This window comes from Pelophylax lessonae, assembly GCF_965119305.1.
Source record: "Pelophylax lessonae genome assembly, chromosome: 13".
Classification (NCBI taxonomy): Eukaryota; Metazoa; Chordata; class Amphibia; order Anura; family Ranidae; genus Pelophylax; species Pelophylax lessonae.
Genome location: NC_138780.1, coordinates 55,573,383 through 55,597,566, shown reverse-complemented (window position 1 = coordinate 55,597,566; position 24,184 = coordinate 55,573,383). Strand labels below are relative to the sequence as shown.

The following is a 24,184-nucleotide window of genomic DNA, read 5'->3' as shown; positions in this document are numbered from 1 at the left end:
ACTGGAGGAGCCAGGTGCCGCACCCCCTGGATGAAATTCCGCACCAAGGACTTGGTAGCTAAAGGTTTCTGAAAGAAGATTGCCAATGCTGAAACTTGACCCTTGATGGTGCTCAAGGCTAGCTTCTGCTCAACCCCTTGTTGCAAAAAGGCCAATATTCGAGTCACCGAATAGGTACGTGGAGGAAATCCTAAAGATTCGCACCACACAATATAAGTCTTCCATGTGTGATAATAGACCTTGCTGGAAGTCGCTTTCCTTGCTTTAATAAGGGTAGGAATGACTGAAGTAGACAAACCTCTGTCCTTCAGTACTTGGGTCTCAATGGCCAGGCCATTAAACCCAGCGACTGTAAAGCATGATGGTAAATTGGTCCTTGAGACCACAGACACTCCCTGAGACGAAGTTCCCACGGAACGTCTGCGATTAGCATGTCCAAGTCGGCCAGGCCGGCTTGAGGAGGCCAGCCTAGAATTTCTAGGACCACTGTCGCTGATAGAATCTGAACCAGGCGTCCCTAGAGGTATCTGGCCCCGACCATCCGAGAAAGTCTGGTCGTTTTCTGTTCCCACACATTTATCAGATACCTGATTGTTATCAGGAAGGGTGATCTTTTCTGGTTGAACCTCAGGGACCGAAGTCACCCGACTAGAGGCTACTTGGCCTATCTGGTCAACCAGATCTGATTCCTGTGAGGTATAGGGACTAATCTTAGGAAAAGGTAAAGGAAAAGATCTATTCAGGGAACGGTAACTACCGCTTCCTGTAGTACTTAAATGTTGGAAGGGAAGAATCGCACCGGTAGTAGTGGTTGATGCTCGATCTAATGTCCTGAATACCGATGAAAACGTCCCCCCACCCTGAAACCGGGTGGGGGCGCACCTTCAGGCTGTGTACTCCTTAGCTTTGGGTTTGGCTGGGTTGGTCCTCTGCTTGTCCGACCAGCCCTTCTTGAACCCTCCTGGAGGAGTCTTGCCTTTCCCGCTAGTACCAGCCGGGCGCCCTTTATGGGCGGTAAAGAAAGGTCCTCGCTTGTTGCGAGGTCCCTTAGCTTTAGCAGCCTGTGGCAAAAAAGTGCTCTTGCCCCCAGTGGCATCCTTAATGATTTCATCTAGGTTGGCCCCAAATAGACGATTCCCCTGAAAAGGGAGATTTGTCAAGGTCTTTTTGGAACCTAGGTCAGCTGACCAGCATTTTAACCACAGCACACGTCTGAGGATCACCGCTGACATAGATGCATGCCCTAATAAGGGAGTAGTGTCCAAGGCTGCGTCACAGATAAACTGTAGCCCTTGTATAATCTGTTCCATCAAATCAGATGTCTCCTGGGGAATATCTTTTCCCCTAAGGTCTTGGCGTACCATTTTCGCCCATTCCGTAAGTGTCTGGGAAACTAGACCAATAACAATTACTGGTCTAAATGCTGACCCTATCAGAGAGAAGATGGTGCGGGACTCTGCTTCCATCTTTCGATCCACCGGATCCTTAAAGGACGAAGTGTCCTCCACTGGGATAACCGTGGCTTTATTCAGCCTGGAAATAGGTGGATCCACCACTGGTGGTACCGTCCATTTCTTAATGATGGATTCCTCAAACGGATAGCGTCTAGCAATACGCTTGGAAATAGTAAAGGTACGTTTAGAATGCTCCCATTCTCCTTTAATCTGATTACCGAAACAATTGGGTACAGGAAAAACCTTCACCGTTTTGATGGGCTTATTAGTACCAAAAGGAATCTCTGTTTCAGTTGCCTCTGCCGGTAAAGCCTCAGGTTTTAAGGTTTCCTGCACTGCCACAACTAGTGCGTCCACCAATGCTTCTTCCTGAATTATAGCAGGAGAAGAAGCGTCCTCCTCACTGTCTGAGGGGGCTTTACCTGGGATAACAGCCCTTGCAGAGGGACCTGCAACTGCAGTGACCATCTCTGAATCAGAGTCAGAGGTGTCAGATAGTATAGGGGTAGGCGGGGGTCGCTTCCTTGACCCCCGTCCCTGACAGGCCGCCTCCACCCGAGCCACCATAGACTCCAAAATTGCTGTAAATGACTCTACACTCTGTGCACCGGCGGGTCCCGTGGCCCCCTCGAGGGAAACAGGTGGGGGAATATGTGTGGCAGGGTCCATGATAATTCCAGTCACTTCCTGGATAATATAATTCAAAAATAAAAAACTTTTTTTTTTTTTTCAGACCCCCAGTGCCACAAAAAACCCCTTAGTGTTACCTGCTAGGGATCCCTATCGATCGAGAGAGAGAGAGAGAGAGATAGACCCCCAGGCTCACCACTTGATGCTCAGAGTTTAACTGCAACAGGTTACAGCGCTGTCTTGACAAACAGGAAGTCTTTTGGCTGGCTGCCCAGGAAGAAAGGAGGCGGCTCCGCCCCTCTGCACGCCTTCCGGCGCCTCCCCTAGCTCTACGAGGTGTTTGGATCACCTCAAACATGGCCGCCCCCATGCTGGAGACACGAGGCTACGCCAAAATGGCGGCTCGTGCGATCCAGCAAAAAGAAATGGCGGCGGCCTGTACTGAATAGCGGTGTGCTGCAGGGCACACAACACTCTCTCTGCATGGGGATTTGGCGTGGTTGGCGGTACCGGCCCTGGCGGACCGCATGGCCATTCGGGAGGCCTGCTAATAGCTGGAGATCTGATTAGGAAGGCAGTCTACATGTCCGTGGCTTCTGACTGGTAGGTAGCTTATTCTTATCACCGTAAGATTCCCAGAATGCCACAGATTATAATCTTTTTAACATGTATACAATTAGATTGTTAGCTCCCAAACCAAGCCTCCTGGCTTTTTGCACATAAAATCACACTCAAAGTAGGAGGATCTGTGTCATTTATAGGATAGAGAGGGACTCTATCTTACCATACAGAGAGGGGCCCGCGTTCACCACAAGACCCATCAGGGGAAAAAGGGGGAACATACTACTCACCATACCGGAACCAGGCGGGCACCAACTCCTGACAGTACCCCTCTCCACCGGGGCGGGAGGGCTGTCGACCGATATGGACGCCGTGACTCATGGTCTTTGGCGTTTCAGCGAGACGTTTAACTCGCGGGGTCAGTCCTTTAATGGGACTTTGTCGCGGCCGACCCAGCGCGGAGCTATGGCCTGCACGCGCTCGTAGGCTGAACTGGGGTGACCACCGGATCTCAACATCCAGCCCGTCGCCCAGTTCAGCTTTCTTGCTTGAAGATCTCACAGAAACACTGGAGAAAAAAAGCTGTCTAAAAAATCCTTTAAGAAAAAAATCTTGCCAGGACCTAAGATCCCAGCAAGGTATCTAGGTCCTTACTCCTAACTAGACAGAAAATAACTGATTTGCTGAGGCAGAGAGAGAGAGAGGATATACCCTCTGGGACTGCCCCTAGGGTGTGGCCAGAGCTTTTTAATTTCCTGTCTAGTCCTGCTCCTGTGGAGGCAACATAACCCGAAGGTGGTGTATCACCGAGGACTACGTCTGTCAATGAGCGCTAGAGAAAAGCTACTTTCTGTGACAAGGTAAGCAGAGGAATTTCATGAATATTTTCAAAGGGCGGTTTTTAAGGAACCGATAGAACCAGATTAAAATCCCACGGGGGCACCAGGGAACGTACCGGAGGAGCCAGGTGGTGGACACCCTGCACGAAGGTGTGAACCAAGGAATTTGTGGCCAACGGCCTATTGAAGAAAATTGCCAAGACTGAAATCTGGCCCTTAATGGTGCCCAGGGCCAAACGTTGATCTACACCTCTTTGTAGAAACTCCAGCAGTCGTGATACCGAAAAAGAACTGGGGGAAAACGCCCCAACCCCCCCAGGACTCACACCAAGTAATGTACGCCTTCCAAACTCGATAGTAAATCTTATGAGAGGTAGATTTTCTAGCTTTTAACAGAGTAGGAGTGCTGTGGAGCAGAGGAGCAGAGCGCGGGATCAGAGGCTGTCAGGGCGTGCAGGAGAGAGGAGTGTGTTGTGCGTGACCGACCGACCGACCGCGTGTGAGTAACCCCCCCCCCCAGGAGAGCAGCGGCGGGGAGCGGCGCTCGAACCCCCCCCCCCCAGAAGCGAGCGGCAAGCGGGTCGGGACCCCCCCCTCTCTTATCGCGGGTGGCGAGCGGTACAGTAAACCCCCCCCCCCCTTTTTTTTGCGGCGGGCGGCGAGTGGTGCGGACCCCCCCCCCCCCCTGACAGAGAGGGAGCAGAGGAGACTAGCGGAGCAAAGGCTGACCGGGAAGTGACAGAGGGAGGCGGGTGCAGAGCGGAGACTGACCGTCCGAGGGAAAAAAAAAAAAAAAAGCCAGGAACTGCTAGAGTCAGACTTAAAGGGACATACACTAGGTAAGTAAGACTGGTGACTGAGATTGTACACTGACTGAGGGTGTAGTGTAGTACCTGAGTACCTGTGAGTACCTGTGAGTACCTGTTACTACCTGAGTATCTGTGAGTACCTGTGAGTACCTGAGAATCTGTGAGTACCTGAGTACCTGTGAGTACCTGAGTATCTGGGAGTATCTGTGAGTACCTGAGTATCTGGGAGTATCTGTGAGTACCTGAGTATCTGGGAGTATCTGTGAGTACCTGAGTATCTGGGAGTATCTGTGAGTACCTGAGTACCTGTGAGTACCTGAGTATCTGTGAGTACCTGAGTATCTGTGAGTACCTGAGTATCTGTGAGTATCTGTGAGTACCTGAGTATCTGTGAGTATCTGTGAGTACCTGTGAGTACCTGAGAATCTGTGAGTACCTGAGTATCTGTGAGTACCTGAGTATCTGTGAGTACCTGAGTACCTGTGAGTACCTGAGTACCTGTGAGTACCTGAGTACCTGTGAGTACCTGTGAGTACCTGAGTATCTGGGAGTATCTGTGAGTACCTGAGTACCTGTGAGTACCTGAGTATCTGTGAGTACCTGTGAGTACCTGAGTATCTGTGAGTACCTGTGAGTACCTGAGTATCTGGGAGTACCTGTGAGTACCTGAGTATCTGGGAGTATCTGTGAGTACCTGAGTATCTGGGAGTATCTGTGAGTACCTGAGTATCTGTGAGTACCTGAGTATCTGTGAGTACCTGTGAGTACCTGAGTATCTGGGAGTACCTGTTACTACCTGAGCGTTGTGCGTCTGACCGGGCTGTGCGACTCGGGGTTGTGCGTCTGACCGGGCTGTGCGACTCGGGGTTGTGCGTCTGACCGGGCTGTGCGATCGGGGTTGTGCGTCTGACCGGGCTGTGAGACTCAGTGTTGTGCGTCTGACCGGGCTGTGAGACTCAGTGTTGTGCGTCTGACCGGGCTGTGAGACTCAGTGTTGTGCGTCTGACCGGGCTGTGCGACTCGGTGTTGTGCGTCTGACCGGGCTGTGCGACTTAGTGTTGTGCGTCTGACCGGGCTGTGCGACTCAGCATTGTGCGTCTGACCGGGCTGTGCGACTCAGCGTGGTGCGTCTGACCGGGCTGTGCGACTCAGTGTTGTGCGTCTGACCGGGCTGTGCGACTTGGTGTTGTGCGTCTGACCAGGCTGTGCGACTCAGCGTTGTGCGTCTGACCGGGCTGTGCGACTCAGCGTTGTGCATCTGACTGGGCTGTGCGACTCGGTGTTGTGCGTCTGACCCGGCTGTGCGACTCGGTGTTGTGCGTCTGACCCGGCTGTGCGACTTAGTGTTGTGCGTCTGACCGGGCTGTGCGACTTAGTGTTGTGCGTCTGACTGGGCTGTGCGACTTAGTGTTGTGCGTCTGACCGGGCTGTGCGACTTAGTGTTGTGCGTCTGACCGGGCTGTGCGACTTAGTGTTGTGCGTCTGACTGGGCTGTGCGACTGAGGGTTGTGCGTCTGACCGGGCGGTGCGACTGAGGGTTGTGCGTCTGACCGGGCGGTGCGACTCAGTGTTGTGCGTCTGACCTGGCTGTGAGATTGTGAGTGTTGTGCAACTGAGTGTCAAGTGAGTGGGGCGGAATACCAGAGGGTGAGAAGGTAGCGTTAGGAAGCCAGGAAATAGCCACATAGGATAGGCTTAAATTACTGAATCCCCATTAGATTAGATAGTAGGTACAATGCCCGGCGGGTGTGGAGATGCGACTCGGTGTACATCTTGTGATATGTATGCGTTCCTCGGTCATGTGATCGAAGGCGAATACAAATGTGCAAAATGTGAGCACGTTGCTTCCCTGGAAGCTCAGGTCCTGAATCTAGGGAAGCAGCTGGCAACACTGAGACGAATGTCCATGCCGGAGGAGAGCCAGGATTGTACCAATCAGGTGCAGGCAGGGGTCTGCACAGAGGTGGGCGGAGTATCGGAGGTGCAGGCATCAGAGCAGAGTAGAGGGGTGACAGTTAGGAGGGGTAGAAGGGAACAAGGCAAGGAGGCTGATCCTGGGCTGGAGCACCCCAATAGATACGCCCCGTTGTGTGATGTTGGGGAAACCAGTCAGGGACCAGCATTGCTGGAGCGGAGCGACGCCCCTAGCTGCCAGGGGAAGAACTCCTCCAGTGAGGCTGGGAGAAAGGGAAAGGAAAGACAGGTGCTGGTGGTAGGGGACTCAATTATTAGAAGGGCAGACAGTGTAATCTGTGACCAAGACCGTGTGCGCCGAACAGTCTGTTGTTTGCCGGGCGCTCGGGTTCGGCACATAGCGGATCGGGTGGACAGATTATTGGGTGGGGCTGGGGAAGACCCAGCTGTCATGGTACACGTGGGTACCAATGACATAGGCAGAGGAAGACGGAGAGTCCTAAACGATTTCAGGGACTTAGGCGCTAAGTTGAGGACTAGGACCTCCAAGGTAATATTTTCCGAAATACTACCTGTACCTCGAGCCACACCAGAGAGACAGCGGGAGATTAGGGAAGTTAACGAGTGGCTGAGGAGCTGGTGTAGTAAGGAGGGTTTCGGGTTCCTGGAGAACTGGGCCAACTTCTCAGTCGGTCACCGGCTCTTTGGTAGGGACGGATTGCACCTAAATGGGGTGGGTGCAGCCGTACTGGGTGCGAGGATGGCCGAAAAGTTAGAGGGGCTTTTAAACTAGGGAATGGGGGGGAGGGTACAGATGTAGAATTACCCAGTGGAAAGCAAGTTTCAGAGGGCAGAAATGGGGGCATTAGCGATAGGGTGTGCGGAGCTCCTATACCCAGGGTGGGTACGGGGAAAAATCAAGAGAGCAGCCTAAAAACATCAAAAGAGGATAAATATAACCGATCAAAATTACGAGGTTTGTATACCAATGCCAGAAGCCTGGCCAACAAGATGGGAGAGCTGGAGCTGCTGATATTTGAGGAGGACTTAGATTTTGTGGGGATAACTGAGACTTGGTTTGACAGCTCTCATGACTGGATGGCGTCCATTCAGGGGTATTCCCTTTATCGCAGAGATAGAGAAAGTAAAAAAGGGGGAGGGGTATGTTTGTATATTAAGAACAGTATACAGGTAAATATGAGGGATGATATTAATAATGGAGCTATGGACGAGGCAGAATCCCTATGGGTAGAGCTTCAAAGGGAAGGCACGGCGGGGAAGGTAATATTGGGCGTATGCTATAGGCCCCCCAACCAGAGGGAGGAGGGTGAGGCGGACCTCATGTTACAGATAGGATTGGCAGCAAGGATGGGAAATGTCATTATAATGGGGGACTTTAATTATCCAGATATAGACTGGGCAGAAGGAACCGCACACTCAGCCAAGGCTCGGCAGTTCCTAAATGTTTTGCAGGACAATTTCATGGGTCAGATGGTGAATGCACCGACAAGAAGCAATGCGGTACTTGACCTACTGATTACCAACAATACAGACCTGATCACAGATATAGAAATACGGGACAACTTAGGGAACAGTGACCATAGGTCAATTGGTTTCAGTATTAATTACAGTAATAGGAAACACAAGGGTAATATAAGGACGCTGAATTTCACAAGAGCCAATTTCCCTAAACTGCGCTCGCTGCTAGAAAATATCAAATGGGATAGAACCCTGGGAACAAAGAACACGGAGGAAAAATGGGAGTGCTTCAAGAGCATACTTAACAAGGGAGTGGGCCAGTGCATTCCACAGGGAAATAAATTTAAAAGAGCAAAACTAAACCCTGGGTGGCTAAACTCCAACATTAAAATGTATATTAGAGCTAAAGAAAAGGCCTTCAAAAAATACAAGACTGAGGGGTCATTGGCAGCATTTAAGCACTACAAAGAGTGTAATAAGAAATGTAAAGATGAAATCAGGGCGGCTAAAATAGAACACGAGAGACATATAGCGGAGGAGAGCAAAAAGAACCCCAAGAAGTTCTTTAAGTATATAAACAGTAAGAAAGCCAGGCCAGAGCACATTGGCCCCATAAAAGATGATAAAGGAAAAATGGCCACTGAGGACAGAGAAAAGGCGGAAGTGTTAAATAATTTCTTTTCTTCAGTCTTCACAAAGGAATCGGGGGGCTACACGAACCCAGCTTGTAAGGCCGAACTAAATAATACACCTCAGGAAGTGCCGCCATGGCTAACAGAGGATAGACTTAGAGCTAAACTAGAGAAACTTAACATAAATAAATCCCCGGGACCGGATGGCTTGCACCCGAGGGTTCTTAATGAGCTCAGCCAGGTGATTGCCAGACCATTATTCTTGATCTTTAAGGATAGTTTACAGACAGGTATGGTGCCAGCTGATTGGAAAAAAGCCAACGTGGTACCAATATTTAAAAAGGGGCCGAGATATATCCCGGGTAACTATAGGCCGGTCAGCCTAACATCAGTAGTCTGCAAAATTTTGGAGGGGATGATAAGGGACCACATACAAGACTTTAGTAATGAAAATGGTATTATAAGTAGAAATCAGCATGGATTCATGAAAAATCGTTCGTGCCAAACCAATCTGTTAACCTTCTACGATGAAGTGAGCTGCCACCTAGATAAAGGTAAGCCTGTGGATGTGGTGTATCTGGACTTCGCAAAGGCCTTTGACACCGTTCCTCACAAACGCTTACTGTACAAACTAAGGAAGGTAGGTATGGATCATAAGGTGAGTACCTGGATAGAGACCTGGCTCCAGGGGAGAGTCCAGAGGGTGGTGATTAATGGGGAGTACTCGGATTGGGCGGGTGTGGAAAGTGGGGTCCCCCAGGGTTCTGTCCTGGGACCAATCCTGTTTAATTTATTCATAAATGATCTAGAGGAGGGGATATCTAGTACAATCTCAGTATTTGCAGATGATACTAAATTAGGCATGCCAATATCTTCTATGCAGGATGTGGAAATCTTGCAAGCAGACCTGAACAAAATAACGGGGTGGGCAACCACATGGCAGATGAGGTTTAATGTAGAAAAATGTAAAGTAATGCACTTGGGTGCCAGAAACCAGAAAGCAAGCTATTCACTAGGGGGTGAACCTCTGGGTGAGTCTAGGATGGAAAAGGACTTGGGGGTACTGGTAGACAACAGGCTTGGCAGTGGCATGCAATGCCAAGCCGCCGCAAGCAAAGCCAACAGAATACTGGGATGTATAAAAAGGGGGATTCACTCCAGAAATAAAGAGATTATTCTCCCGCTCTACAAGACTCTGGTCCGGCCACATCTGGAGTATGCTGTCCAGTTCTGGGCACCGGTCCGCAGGAAGGATGTGCTGGAACTGGAGAAAGTCCAGAGGAGGGCAACAAAAATAATTAGGGGAATGGAGGACATCGGCTATGAGGAAAGACTACAAGCACTGAACCTATTCTCTCTGGAGAAGAGACGATTGAGGGGGGATATGATATCAATGTACAAATACTGTACTGGCGACCCTAGCATAAGGAACAAACTATTCAGAGAAAGGGAATACAATAAGACACGTGGCCACTCACTAAAACTTGAGGAAAGGCGGTTTAACCTTAAAGTGCGTAAGGGGTTCTTCACTGTAAGAGCGGTAAGGATGTGGAATTCTCTTCCACAAGCAGTCGTATCAGCGGGGAGCATAGATAGTTTCAAAAAACTATTAGATGTACACCTTAAAGACCACAACATACAGGGGTACACAATGTACGGTTAAAAGCAAACACACACGCATCATGGGTTGAACTGGATGGACTTGTGTCTTTTTTCAACCTCACTAACTATGTAACTATGTAACTATGTAACTAAGGAGTCACCAAACCCAACAACCCCCTATACTTCAGTACCTGGCTTTCAATAGCCAGGCCGTTAAAGCTAGCGACCGCAAAGCAGGATGGAAGATCAGTTCCTCTGAGAGGAAGCCGCCAAGGTGCATCGGCTACCAGTCTTACCAGGCCCGCGTTCTAAGCCAGTCTGGGGCCACCAGAATTATTGGAACCCTTCTGCCTCGATTCTGCGCAGAAGCCTCGGCAGAAGCTGTAGTGGTGGAAAGGCATAAAATTAGGAAGATACTGGCCCCAAGAGGCCAACAGAGTGTCTGCGGGGTCTGCCAGAGGGTCTCAAGACTTTGCCACAAACCTCAGAACCTTCAGGGGTCCCCAACCAGAGACACAGTTGAAACCCTTACGGGTGAAGGGACCATTCGCCCAGACTCAGGGCCTGCCAACTGAGGTAGTCCACCTGCCAATTTTCCACCCCTGGAATGTGCAAAACAGAGGGCTGAAACAAAGCATTCTGCCCATCTTAGAATGTCGGCCACTTCCTTGGCTGCTAGGGCACTTGTTGCCCCCTTATTGATTGACATGTGCCACAGCTGTGGCGTTGTCTGATTGAATCCTTACCGGACACCCCTGTAGACGAACCGTCCAGTGGAACAGGCAAAGCATGATCGCCCGAATTTCCAGGATGTTGATTGGCAGACAAGACTCCTCCCGAGACCAGAACCCCAGGGCCGATTCCTTGCCCAAGACACCTCCCCCACCCGGACAAGCTGGCGTCCGTGGAAACCATGGTCCAGTACAGGGGGATAAAAGACTTTCCTGTCGTACAGGAGGCATGTCCTGCTGGCGACGAGGACGGCTGCACTCTAGGAGAGCTCCGGCTCCGGAGACCGCACAGCGACAGACTGAGGCGACTGGGGTAAGCCCCTGACACCCTGAACGGCTCCCCACACCACTCTAGTGCCGGGCAACATGCCGAAGAGAAACTAACCGCACACGGTTCCTCAGAAGCTCACAAACTTCTTCACTCCGGCCGCAGGTATGAAGAAGCAAAATGGCGCCGTGCCGGACACGTGCATGTCCGACACTGAGGAGTCCGCCTCTGACACTGAAAGCTCTTCATCCTCGGTATGTACAGCTATCCACAGGTCTGCACCTGACATTACTGAGCCATCACCCCCAGACAGTCCCACCACTATGAGCCCGATGCCCATGGTAGATATGTTATTTTAATTTGTACCCTGAATAATGTATAATACACACTTGCTACGGTGTATGCTCCCAAACGCTGGGTTAAATCAGGTTTGTGAGGAAACTAAAAAGTCAAAACTTTGCGCAAAGGTGTTTGCTTACTGATAGGGGATTTCAACTTAATAGTAGATCCTAGATTTGATAACACCTCTCCACCCTCTACCCATTGGTCTACATCGCACTCTCTGAATCCCTATACGATGCATGGAGATGCTTACATCCCGGGGAGAAAGATTTTTCTTTTTCCAACCCCCATAAGACTTACTCTAAAGATTGACCTGCTGCTGACAGACCTCCCATCTCTCTGCAAACTGTCCACAATACATATCGGCTCGATTACGTGATCAGACCACGCCCCACTAACCGTGGAGATTGCTGAACAATACAACATAGCGCCTGCGCGCTTGAGGCGCAATAACACATGTCTTTTCACATTGCGCCCATATATAGAAAAAATTAAACAAAACATTGAGTTTTTTAATCTCAATTCTCCTCCGTATGTACAATCACCCTTGATCTCGTGTACGCACAAGGCATTCATTAGGCATCTTCTGTTACAAATGGCATCCAAACTAAAAAAAAAACGGAATTTTTGTAAAATCTTACCTGTAAAATTCCTTTCTCTGAGTCCTCCGACAGTCGCCGCCACCTCTAAGTCATCACTGTTGGGTATTGACTTCCGCTCCGTAGGAGTAGCTAGGCATATAGACTTAGTCAAAAGAAAAGGCATTAGCATATACACACCCATGGGGGCTGTCCCATCTGGTCAATACCCCCCTGCATGACCACTCCCAACTCAGTTTGGTAGCATAGCAGTAGGTAATAAGAACCCCAAAAGAGGGGCGGGGGTGGCGACTGTCGGAGGACTCCTAGAAAGGAATTTTACAGGTAAGATTTTACAAAAATTCCGTTTTCGCTTACGTCCTCCGACAGTCGCCGCCACCTCAAAGTCATCACTGTTGGGATGTCCCAAAGCAGTATAGACATGAGGGGTGGGAGACGCTACCGTAGAAAAGGCAACGCAGTACCCACATCAGAGAAAGAAATCTTACATGCACCGTAAGAGAACCAACTGGGCAACAGAAAAAAACAAATGCTCAACAGGAGCAACAGCCCAGGAAAGCAAATGCCAACAGCCAGGGACCCAGAAAAAAAACAAGGGTCCATCATGGCACAGCCGCACTGAGAACTTTGCGGCCAAAGGAGGCATCAGCTGATGCCAGAACGTCTACTTTGTAGAATTTTGAAAAAGTGTGCACCGACGACCAAGTCGCAGCCTTGCACACCTGGGCCACCGAGGCCCTATGCCAACAGGCCCAGGACGTTCTCACAGATCTGGTAGAGTGCGCCTTAACAGGGAAGGGTGGAACCCGTTCCTTCAAAGCGTAAGCCTGTTCAATGGTCTGTCTGATCCATTTGGCGATAGTCGCTGCAGATGCAGCCATGCCCTTCCGAGGTCCCTCAGGAAGGACAAAGAGGGAATCCCTTTTTTACGAAAGGATTCCGTGGACGACAGGTAAACCCTGATCGCCCTGACCACATCCAAGGAGTGCAGAGCAACCTCCTTAGGATGCTTAGGCTTCGTACAAAGCGAAGGCAGAACAATGTCCTCATTAATGTGGAACTCAGAGACCACCTTAGGAAGAAAGGAGGGCTGCGGACGCAAGACCACCTTATCCCAGGTGAATCACCAAGTATGGAGAACGGCAAGATAACGCTGCCAGTTCCGACACTCTGCAAGCCGAAGTAATCGCCACCAAAAAGGCAACCTTCTTAGAAAGCAGAGGCAACGATATCTCCCGGATGTTTTCAAAGGGAGCACATTGTAATGCGGACAGAACTAAGTTCAAGTCCCACGGAGGTAAGGGCTCCTTCCTGGGAGGAGCCAAATGTCTCCCACCTTGAATGAAGGTGCGAACCAGAGAATGAGACGCCACAGGGCGTTGGAAAAGAATAGCCAGGGCGGACACCTGGCCCTTGATCGTGGCCAACGCCAGACGCTGGTCCACTCCCGCCTGGAGAAAGGCCAAAACTCTCGACACCGAGTACGAGCGAGGGGAGAACCCCCTGGACTCGCACCAGGCGAAGTAAGCCTTCCAGGTGCGGTAATAGATGTTTCCAGAGGAGGTCTTCCTGGCCTTGACAAAAGTAGGGATGACCTCAGAGGAGAGACCCCTGTCCCTCAGGACCTGGGTCTCAACAGCCAGGCCGTTAAAGCCAGCGACTGTAAAGCAGGATGGAAGATCGGACCCTGAGACCGGAGATCTTCCCGCATGGGCAGCCGCCACGGAGGCGCCACCGCCAGATGAACAACGTCGGCATACCAGGACCGGCGTGGCCAGTCAAGAGCCACCAGAATCACCAGGTGCGGTTCCGAGGCTAACCTGCGGAGGAACCTGGATAGCAACGGAATCGGGGGAAAGGCATACATCAGACGATAGTGATGCCAAGGGGCCACCAACGCATCCGAGGCGACTGCCAGAGGATCGCGTGTTCTTGCCACGAACCTTTCCACCTTTTGGTTTAGCCGAGATGCGAACAGATCCACGTCCAGAGATCCCCACCTCGCACACAGCATTTAAAAGACCTCCGGGTGCAGGGACCATTCCCCCTGGTCCAGAGTCTGGCGGCTCAGATAGTCGGCCTGCCAATTCTACACACCCGGAATGTGAACTGCTGAGATCGCCGGGACATGAGTCTCGGCCCACGATAGAATGTCGGTCACCTCCCGGGCCGCACGAGCACTCCTGGTGCCCCCTTGGTGGTTGATGTAAGCCACCGCGGTAGCATTGTCCGTCTGTACTCGGACAGGTAGGCCCTGAAGACGTTCCGACCACTGGAAGAGACAGAGTTTTATCGCTCGCAATTCCAGCACATTTATCTGACTCCTCCTCCGACCAAGTGCCCTGGGCAGACAGGTTGCCCAGGACTCCACCCCAGCCTGACAGGCTGGCATCCATGGTAATCACCGTCCACAGCCATCCGAGGAAGCCAACAAATCAACCTTGTAAAATTTGGTAAAGGTGTGCACAGACGATCAATTCGCTGCCTCACAAACTTGTACAACAGAGGCCTGATGGCGAAAAGCCCAAGGAGGCTCTCAGCACTCTAGTAGACTGCGCCTTTACAGGGAAAGGAGGACTTTACCCCCTGAAATGCTTAAAGCAGTCATAGTGATGCTAACCAAACCCGGTAAAGACCCCAGCTCCCCACAATTTTTGCCCGATCTCATTACTGAATTCAGATCTGAAGATCTATGCCCAAAATAATTGCAAATCGAATAGCGGATATCACCCCAAATTTAATCGCCCCAGATCAAGTAGGGTTTGTAAAGGGGAGACCAGCTCTAGATGGTACACGTAGAATACCTAACTTAATCCACTTAGTGGACAAACACAAGATTCCCTCGGTCTTTCTTGCATTAGACGCGGAAAAGGCCTTTGATAGGGTCCACTAGGGCTATCTTAGGGCGACCCTTTAAAGATTTGGATTCGGTGGCTTTATACTATCGGCCATCCTGGCACTATATACTAACCCCTCAGCCCAAGTATACACTTAGTCAGCCTTGTCTGATACGTTCTCCATAACTAATGGCACCAGGCAGGGATGCCCTTTATCCCCTATCATATTTACTCTGATCAAGGAACCTTTTGCAGAGGTCATTAGATCATCAAGCTCTCTCTCTGGTATAACAATCTCGGACCATTCGCATAAAATTGGGCTCTTTGCAGACGATATGCTCCTGACATTACATGGGGATGGGGCCTCCCTGACTGGGGTGAAATTAAGTGATTAAGTCCTTCAGGGAAGTTTACTATTATAAAATAAATCTAACAAAATGTCAGGTGCTCTCCTTAAATGTTCCTTCACGGCTTAAAGATACTTTAAAAAAAAAAAAAAAAAAAAAGATATTCCCTAGGAATTGGTATTTGTCACAAATTCAATACCTTGGTGTCCAACTTACCCATAAAATGAATAGTCTTTATGATATTAACCATGAGTGTTTATTAAAATTTGAATTAAAATAAACTTGAAATTTCCTGGTTAGGTCGCATAGCAACTTTCAAAATGGTGCTTTTACCCAAAATACTTTATCTGTTTACAACACTGCCGATCCACCTACCGAGCGCCTTCTTTAGGAAATTGGACATAATTATACGTTTTTTTTATCTGGAAGGGATGCAAACCCAGAATTTCATTTCAAATACTCTGCAAAATCTAAAGGTGGTATGGGCTTACCAATAATGAAGTGTTACTATGATGCAGCACTACTGGATCAATTTCAGGTCTGGGTTAATCTAAATCATGCTGACTTGGTTAAGGGTAGGGACCTCAAGGCCCTGCTGTTAGCAGCTGTAACTGGTACTCGTATATAGAAGGCCACCCATTCTTAACTGCTTCCATTAAAGCCTGGAGGAATCTCCTAGCAGTGAATAACGACAAAGTGCCAATTCATATTGAGAAGGTCCCACTACAAACCTTTGAATATCCAATACCAGACTTAAATGTTGATCCCTGGACTGTCAAAGGTTTTTCGTCACTGTCAGAGATCTCTAGAGAGTCCACTCTAATGGACACTTTTAGACTACATTGAATCAGGCACTTCATTTATTCATTGTCCTCAGAACAGATTTTGGTAGATAAGTTGGCGTGAAATTTATATCATAGCAATTAGTTACCAGAAGGGAGTTATATCGAAATTCTATACTCTTCTTACGCTAGGTAAACAAACCCTTTGTTCATCTGCAATGTCCAATTGGGAAAAGGAACTAGGACAAACGTTCTCGGAACAGAACTGGAGTCGAGCATTCAAACATAGCCTCACAGTATCCCATTGCATTTTACATTGGGAAAACATGTTCAAGATCACATATAGGTGGTACATGACTCCTGTTCGGTTAGCGACAATGTATCCTGGTGCCTCCAAATATTGCTGGCGGAACTGCGGACAATCTGGCAGCTTGGTACACATACTGTGGCACTGCAAATCTGTAAGGAGCAGAACATTGGCATTTATATGCACTACATTCCATGTCATGTGTAAGCTGTCATATTAGGTCTATGGAATTTTTTTTGCATTTGCCTTTTTCATTATTCAATAAAATTCTTTAAAGAAAGAAAAGAAAAAAAAAAAAAAAAAAAACCTTTCCCTGCCGAAGCACCTGGGAACAAAGCCACCTTATTAGGGATCCCCTCATACCACAGCTCGACAGGTTCCGATTGTTTAGGGACCGTGGATTCTTGTTGCATTTGGCTAGAATCTCTTTTTTCAGAGGTCTGGTATGGAACTGGGCAAATGGAACCGCCTCAAAAAGGTGGAGACCATCAGGCTCCGCACCTGCATGCAAGTCCTGTGAGATAACCGGCGGTTGGATAACAGGAGCCGAATCGCATACTGCAATTTCAACAGTTTTGTTTCTGAAAGAAACACCCGGGCTGAGGCTAAATCCAGAGTCAGACCGAGGTAGTCCAGCTTGTTGGACTGAGTCAAAGCGGATTTCTGAAAATTCAGAGTCTGCACTGTGATGTCCAGATCTTCCTTCAGGACAGACGGAGACTGCTCTCAGAAGGAGATCGTCCAGGTACCCCAGTACCGAGATCCCCCGCTGCCTAAGGCTAACACCGGGGCCAACACTTTTGTGAACACCTAAGGAGACGAGAACAAAGGGTAACGCTATGAATCAATTGTGCTCCTCGCCTACGGCAAAACGAAGAAAACGCTGATGCCTGACATATTGGGATATGGAGGTAAGCATCCTTGATATTGATAGAGGCCAGAAAATCCCCTTGATGAAGGGAAGACACTATGGAATGGACTCCATTCTGATTTTCTGAACCCGCACAAAGCGGTTCAGGGCCTTGATGTCCAAGATGGACCTTGACCTCCTTCCTGGGAACCGTAAATAGGTTTGAATAAAACCCCTGAAAATGTTCCGACTCTGGGACCGGTACGATGACTCCTTGTAATAACAGATCCTGAACCGCCCCGAGAAGGCCATGAAGCCGATCCAGGGACAAGCTGGAAGGAAAGAACCTTGCTGGGGGCAAGGAATGAAACTTGATCTTGTAACCGGACCGAATCAACTTGTGGACCCATTTGTCTTGATTGAGGGTGGTCCACGGGTCTGGAAACGAAATGAAAACATCCCCCCACCCCAGGTACGGGTGAAGGCGCCCCTTCAGGCAGAGGAAGGCTTGTCCACAAGACCAGCGGAACCCGCTTTTAACTTACCAACCCTCTTGGAGCTTTCCGCAAAATTACAGGTGGATCTTGATCACTTGTCCTGTGAGGCTGCTGGACGAAAGCAGCCTCACAGCAAACACACACACACATCATAGGTTGAACTGATGTCTTTTTTCAACCTCACAAACTATGTAACTATGAAAGGGCCGCTTTTGAGCTGAGAAAAAGGGGCCACATTTACGACAAGGTCCCTGGTTCTTAGCAACCTGCACAAGCAGAGTATTCTTACCTCCCATAAGACCTTTAATGATCTCTTCCATAGAAGCACCGAAAAAACGGACTCCTGCAAAGGGTAGGTCAGTCAGTACCTTCTTGGAAGCCTGGTCGGCCAACCAGTACTTCAACCAATCATGCAGCGAAGGATCACCGCAGTCACAGATATTCTGCAAGCCAAAGGAGCCGCATCCAAGGATGCATCACAGATGTACTGTAGCCCCTGTATCAACTCATCCGACAGCTCAGGAGGATGTTGACCCCCTTCCTGGCATATGAGCTTTGCCTATTCAGCTAAGGTCTAGGAGACCAAGGTGATAGCAAACACCGGCCTCAAAATTGAACCCACCACGGTGAAGAGATATCAGACCAGAGCCTCAGCTCTCTTGCCCACAAGGTCCTTAAAAGACAGGGAATCCTCCACGGAAGAAGTGTGGCCTTATTCAATCTGGAGATCCGAGAGTCCACCGCTGGTGAAATGGTCAGCTTTTTTAAAAGAGACTCCTCAAAAGGCTACCTCCTAGCGAAATGCTTAGGTATTCCAACCATGCGTTTTGGGGGATCGACTACAAACAGTGCCTCCACAAGCGCTTTTCATGTGCGGCCATAGTGGAAGAGGAATCATCCCCACTGTCAGAGCACTCAGGTGTGTGGACGCAGACCCAGTGGGTTGACTCACATCCTCAGTGGCCAAATCTACCTCAGACTCTGAGGAGGCAGAGGATACAGGTGAAGGTGGGAGGCGCTTCTTGCTAGGCCGCTTTTGAAGGGCCATATCAACTTTTTACACAAATAACTGTAGGACCGCCGTCATGGCCGCCAGGGCAGACTGAGACCCAGAGGGTCCCGCAGCTTCTGAGAGTGGGTCAGCGGGAATCGAACGGACACAGGTTTACCCCCTATACATGCTTTTATATATGAATAGCTCGTGAGTGTAATGATTGAAGAGTCTTGTGATAAGTGTGAATAAACGTGATGATATGCAGTATTATGCTATGTGATGTCATTAATCCTTTACATGTACTACGAGTGGTTATATGTTTATGAGAAAGGAGAGGTTTCCATTCCATCCCATCTTGGTTTCTCAGTCTCTTGGAGGATTTGACCCCCTTGGAGTTGATGATATTGATGGACCTATATTCAGTGGTCTCTGGTGAGTTCATTACCATAGGGCTCGCACAGTGGTGAGGTGGAGGCTGCATAGGTCGCATCTGCACAGTGGTGGATTTGGATTCTTGGACTCTTTACCTTTCTTTTTTATTATTTGGACTGACATCATATTATCATTGCATCTCTTGATCACAGAGACTTTATTTATATATTTAGGGATTTATTTCCTATGTTAGCGCTGCTAGTGTATCTATAGGTTTAAGAGGAGAAATTAATAGCTTTGTGAGATACACCTTTATTTTGATATTTCCATTTAATAGCAGAAGCTGGTTATTTATTTTTTATACTAAGACCACATATATTATATTATATTATATATATATATATATATATATATATATATATATATATATATATATATATATATATATATATATATATATATATATATATATATATATATATTACCGTCCAGGTTCTAGTTGTAGTTGAGCGCCGGGTGAGTGGGCTTCTTTGGGTATTTATTGATCCTACTCTCTGTTTTATATTTTTTAGGTGGGGATACCTGCTCCAGGGAGTCCATGGTTAACTCAGAGCCCCCCCCCCCCCCCCCCTAATATGCAAGGAAAAAAAAAAAAAAAAATCTATCCCTCTCTCATATACATCTCTCTCACATGCCGTTCTCGCTTGCCATGCAGTGATCAGAAAGAAAGAGAAAGCGTTGTCAGTGCCACTAGAGGCCCACCACTGCATCACCACTCCACAGGCTACAAAAAAATGGCCGCTGCATTGACTTCAATAGGAAACTCCAAAACCATGGCTACCGGACTACACAAACATGGCAGCCGAGGCTGTATACTGCCATCCACAAGAAAATGGCTGCACAGCGCGGCACCCAGGACCCAGACTGGCCCTACCTGGTACTTGTAGTCCCCCAGGGGTGCCCTTACAGGGACCCCCTGTGCAGCCATTCGCAGCAGGACCTTCTTAAAATGAGCTACCGGCGGCACGATCAGAAGGGGCCTACCAACCCGAGGAAGGGCCCGCATCCACCCCAGTATTTCCCCAGAGGAAAAGGGGGGGGACGCTACTCACCACACCACTGAACCAAGCGGGCACCACTCCTGGCAGTCCAGCGCCCCATCTTGGAATGGGGGTGCTGCGGTCCAGAGGTATGCTGGGACTCTGGCTGTGACCATTGTCGTGACCAGGGCTATGCATCCTTGCAAGGTGTTTCACTCGCCGGCCAGCACCCCCTCCAGTGGGGCTATGTCGCGGCAAACCTAGCGCGGAGCTAATAGTTGAGTCGCACTCACTGGCTAGACTAGGAAGATCGTAAGGATCTAGGATATCCAGTGCGTCGCCCAGTCCGGCATTTGATTGTAGTTCTCACAGGAACCAAATTGATAGTAGTTCTCACAGGAACAGAAAATAATAAAAGGAAAAACTCAATTTAAAAAGGAAAAAATACCAGGACCGCAGATTCCCAGCAGGGGGCAAGGTCCTTACTCCTGACTAGGCAGAAAAAAAAAACTGGAGTTCTAGAGCAGGAAGTGGGAGTATACACCCTGGGACTGCCCCAGGGGTGTACCCAAAATAGTTTCCACCTTGTCCTATTCCTGTGTAGAGAGCAGCATAAGCCCAAGGGTTTAAGAAGATATGGAGCTGTATCCACCAGTGAACAAAAGACAAATTTTTTTTTTTAAATAAGCACAGTGCTAAAACAGCAAAAAATGGCGTGGTCATGAAGGGGGTAAAACCTTTCAGAGCTCAAGTTGTCAAAAGGAGTGGTATAAGGCCATATTACAAGGAGTGGACTGGAGTGAGGTTAATAATGAGGTTTACCTTCATTTTTTCCTGATGAGAGTCCTTTGTGGAAAAGTCTAAAGACATCTTCTTCATTTAGCTTTGGCAAGTTAGTCAGATTATGAAGGATGTAAAGACCAGAATGGCTGTCCAGACTATTCAAATAATGCACTATATCTTTCTTGGCAACACAGTGACTGTAAAAATACAGCATACAATTAGTAAAAAGTTAACTTAAACTAAAACAGTTATTTTTGTGTGTGCACATCGGATTTATTGATGCATTTTTTTCTTTTGGAACATACCAACATGCTTGCGTGTTGTGTTATTTAGATTTAGAGAGAGACGATGGGGTTGATTTACTAAAGGCAAATAGTGGGTGCACTGCAAGTGCACTGTAAGTGTACTGCAAGTGCAGTTGCGCTAGATCTAAGAGGAAGCTCTAAAATGAGGGAAAGCTCTAGTGATTTCCAATATTAAATCATGTGCAAGCAAAAATGGCTGTTTTTTTATTTTCCTTGCATGTTCCCCTAAGATCTAGAGCAACTGCACTTGCGGTGCACAGACTATTTGCCTTTAGTAAAATAAACCCCAATGTCTGTCAGTAAGACAAACCTATCTGGTAACAGATTACTGTAGGTATTAGATATTAAAACGTGGTCACAATCCTCTAGCACCCCACTGGAGAGAGAAAGTGGGCAAGCAGGAAGTCAAGAACCTGCACAAATACTATGGATATACTGGTCAGTGGCATTTGCAAGATTAGTAAGGTGATAAATGCTACAGCAATTATATAAAATGTAAAATCTATTTAAAAAAAAAAAAAAGGGTTTAAAACCAAAATTAGCAACTGCTGATAACGGACAATTATCTTGTATAGGCCAGGAATATAATATACACAGCAAACCGCCTTGCTTACTACAGAGAAGAAAAAAAAATAGCAGTAACTGTTCTGAATAAGTACAGTGGGTACGGAAAGTATTCAGACCCCCTTAAATTTTTCACTCTGTTATATTGCAGCCATTTGCTAAAATCATTTAAGTTCATTCTTCTTCCTCATGAATGTACACATAGCACCCCATACTGACAGAAAAACACAGAATTGTTGACATTGTTGCAGATTTATTAAAAAAGAAAAAGAAAAACTGAAATATCACATGGTCCTAAGTATTCAGACCCTTTGCTCAGTATTTAGTAGAAGCCCCCTTTTGATCTAATACAGCCAGGAGTCTTTTTGGGAAAGATGCAACAAGTCTTTCACACCTGGATTTGGGGATCCTCTGCCATTCCTCCTTGCAGATCCTCTCCAGTTCTGTCAGGTTGGATGGTAAACGTTGGTGGACAGCCATTTTTAGGTCTCTCCAGAGATGCTCAATTGGGTTTAAGTCAGGGCTCTGGCTGGGCCATTCAAGAACAGTCACGGAGTTGTTGTGAAGCCACTCCTTCGTTATTTTAGCTGTGTGCTTAGGGTCATTGTCTTGTTGGAAGGTAAACCTTCGGCCCAGTCTGAGGTCCAGAGCACTCTGGAGAAGGTTTTTGTCCAGGATATCATTGTACTTGGCCGCATTCATCTTTCCCTCGATTGCAACCAGTCATCCTGTCCCTGCAGCTGAAAAACACCCCCACAGCATGATGTTGCCACCACCATGCTTCACTGTTGGGACTGTATTGGACAGGTGATGAGCAGTGTCTGGTTTTCTCCACACATACCGCTTAGAATTAAGGCCAAAAAGTTCTATTTTGGTCTCATCAGACCAGAGAATCTTATTTCTCACCATCTTGGAGTCCTTCAGGTGTTTTTTAGCAAACTCCATGCGGTCTTTCATGTGTCTTACACTGAGGAGAGGCTTCCGTCGGGCCACTCTGCCATAAAGACCCGACTGGTGGAGGGCTGCAGTGATGGTTGACTTTCTACAACTTTCTCCCATCTCCTGACTGCATCTCTGGAGCTCAGCCACAGTGATCTTTGGGTTCTTCTTGACCTCTCTCACCAAGGCTCTTCTCCCCCGATAGCTCAGTTTGGCCGGAGGGCCAGCTCTAGGAAGGGCTCTGGTCGTCCCAAACGTCTTCCATTTGAGGATTATGGAGGCCACTGTGCTCTTAGGAACCTTAAGTGCAGCAGAAATATTTTTGTAACCTTGGCCAGATCTGTGCCTTGCCACAATTCTGTCTCTGAGCTCTTCAGGCAGTTCCTTTGACCTCATGATTCTCATTTGCTCTGACATGCATTGTGATCTGGAAGGTCTTATATAGACAGGTGTGTGGCTTTCCTAATCAAGTCCAATCAGTATAATCAAACACAGCTGGACTCAAATGAAGGTGTAGAACCATCACAAGGATGATCAGAAGAAATGGAAAGCACCTGAGTTAAATATATGAGTGTCACAGCAAAGGGTCTGAATACTTTAGACCATGTGATATTTCAGTTTTTCTTTTTTAATAAATCTGCAACAATGTCAACAATTCTGTGTTTTTCTGTCAGTATGGGGTGCTATGTGTACATTCATGAGGAAGAAGAATGAACTTAAATGATTTTAGCAAATGGCTGCAATATAACAAAGAGTGAAAAATTTAAAGGGGGTCTGAATACTTTCTGTACCCACTGTAACTAGTCTTATTCTAAGCCTGATAGAGGAAAGTCTCAAATTAGACATATCACACTGAGTGGTTGCTGAGTCAGTCTTGGAAGCATTGACAATTTATACCCTGCCTGGTTAGTGAACATTTTAATATAATTACATAGTAGATTATATATATAATTTACATTTTTTTAGCACTATTGAGAGGCATGCTGTGCAAGGTGGTTGCATGTTGGTCCCCTGCTGATGGACAGAACCTGAGAGTCATGAGACTGAAACGGTTTTCTGTAACCTGTCATCTGTTGTCAGTTAAAGTGATACAAAACACATTGTATAATTTATATTGTCCCTTCTATTTCTGTATGTGGATTATGGCACAGTAATTATTTTTAATAAAAACCCAACTAAGTACCTTTTTCCCCAATCGATATACATCTGTCACATGACCCAGATCTTTCCCAGCCTGTCTGCAGGGAAACATAAGCAGGAGGTGCTTCTAGCCCTCTGCTACTGGTCACATGTTAAAAAAAAAAAATCCTTTAAAATACAGAGTAAATATAAATAAATATCAAACTTTTTTTTTTTAATTGTCATACAGATATATAATTTGAAATCAAATCTTTAATTTTTTTTTTGGCAATATCATTATGTGGGTGGATTTCTGGCAGTGACAGATTGTCACGCCCCCTCCCAGAGTGTGTCTTAGAATAAGAGAAAGGTGAAGCCCCCATTAATCTACATGTAATATCCTGCCACCATTGTGCTTAGCTGGTTAGTGGGCATGGAGCAGAAGGGAGGCAGTGGGCTATCATTTACGACTGTGTATATACCCATGTGTGACTCTATAATGGGCTGCTCAGATGTTATAGGAATTAAATTCTCAGCATAGAAACTCACTGAAAACTGAGCATATGCAGAGTTGCCACCACAGCTGCA

General features: G+C 47.8%; 1 protein-coding gene across 1 annotated transcript in view; it reads right to left on the bottom strand.

Annotated features, from left to right (window-relative positions):
• The window catches only part of ZFYVE26 (zinc finger FYVE-type containing 26), a 1,347,068-nt gene that overhangs the window by 1,100,836 nt on the left and 222,048 nt on the right, over positions 1-24,184 (bottom strand). The window contains exon 8 of the mRNA XM_082275187.1: positions 20,709-20,866. Coding sequence (XP_082131313.1) covers positions 20,709-20,866 — 158 coding nt within the window. The remainder of the gene's footprint in view (positions 1-20,708; positions 20,867-24,184) is intronic.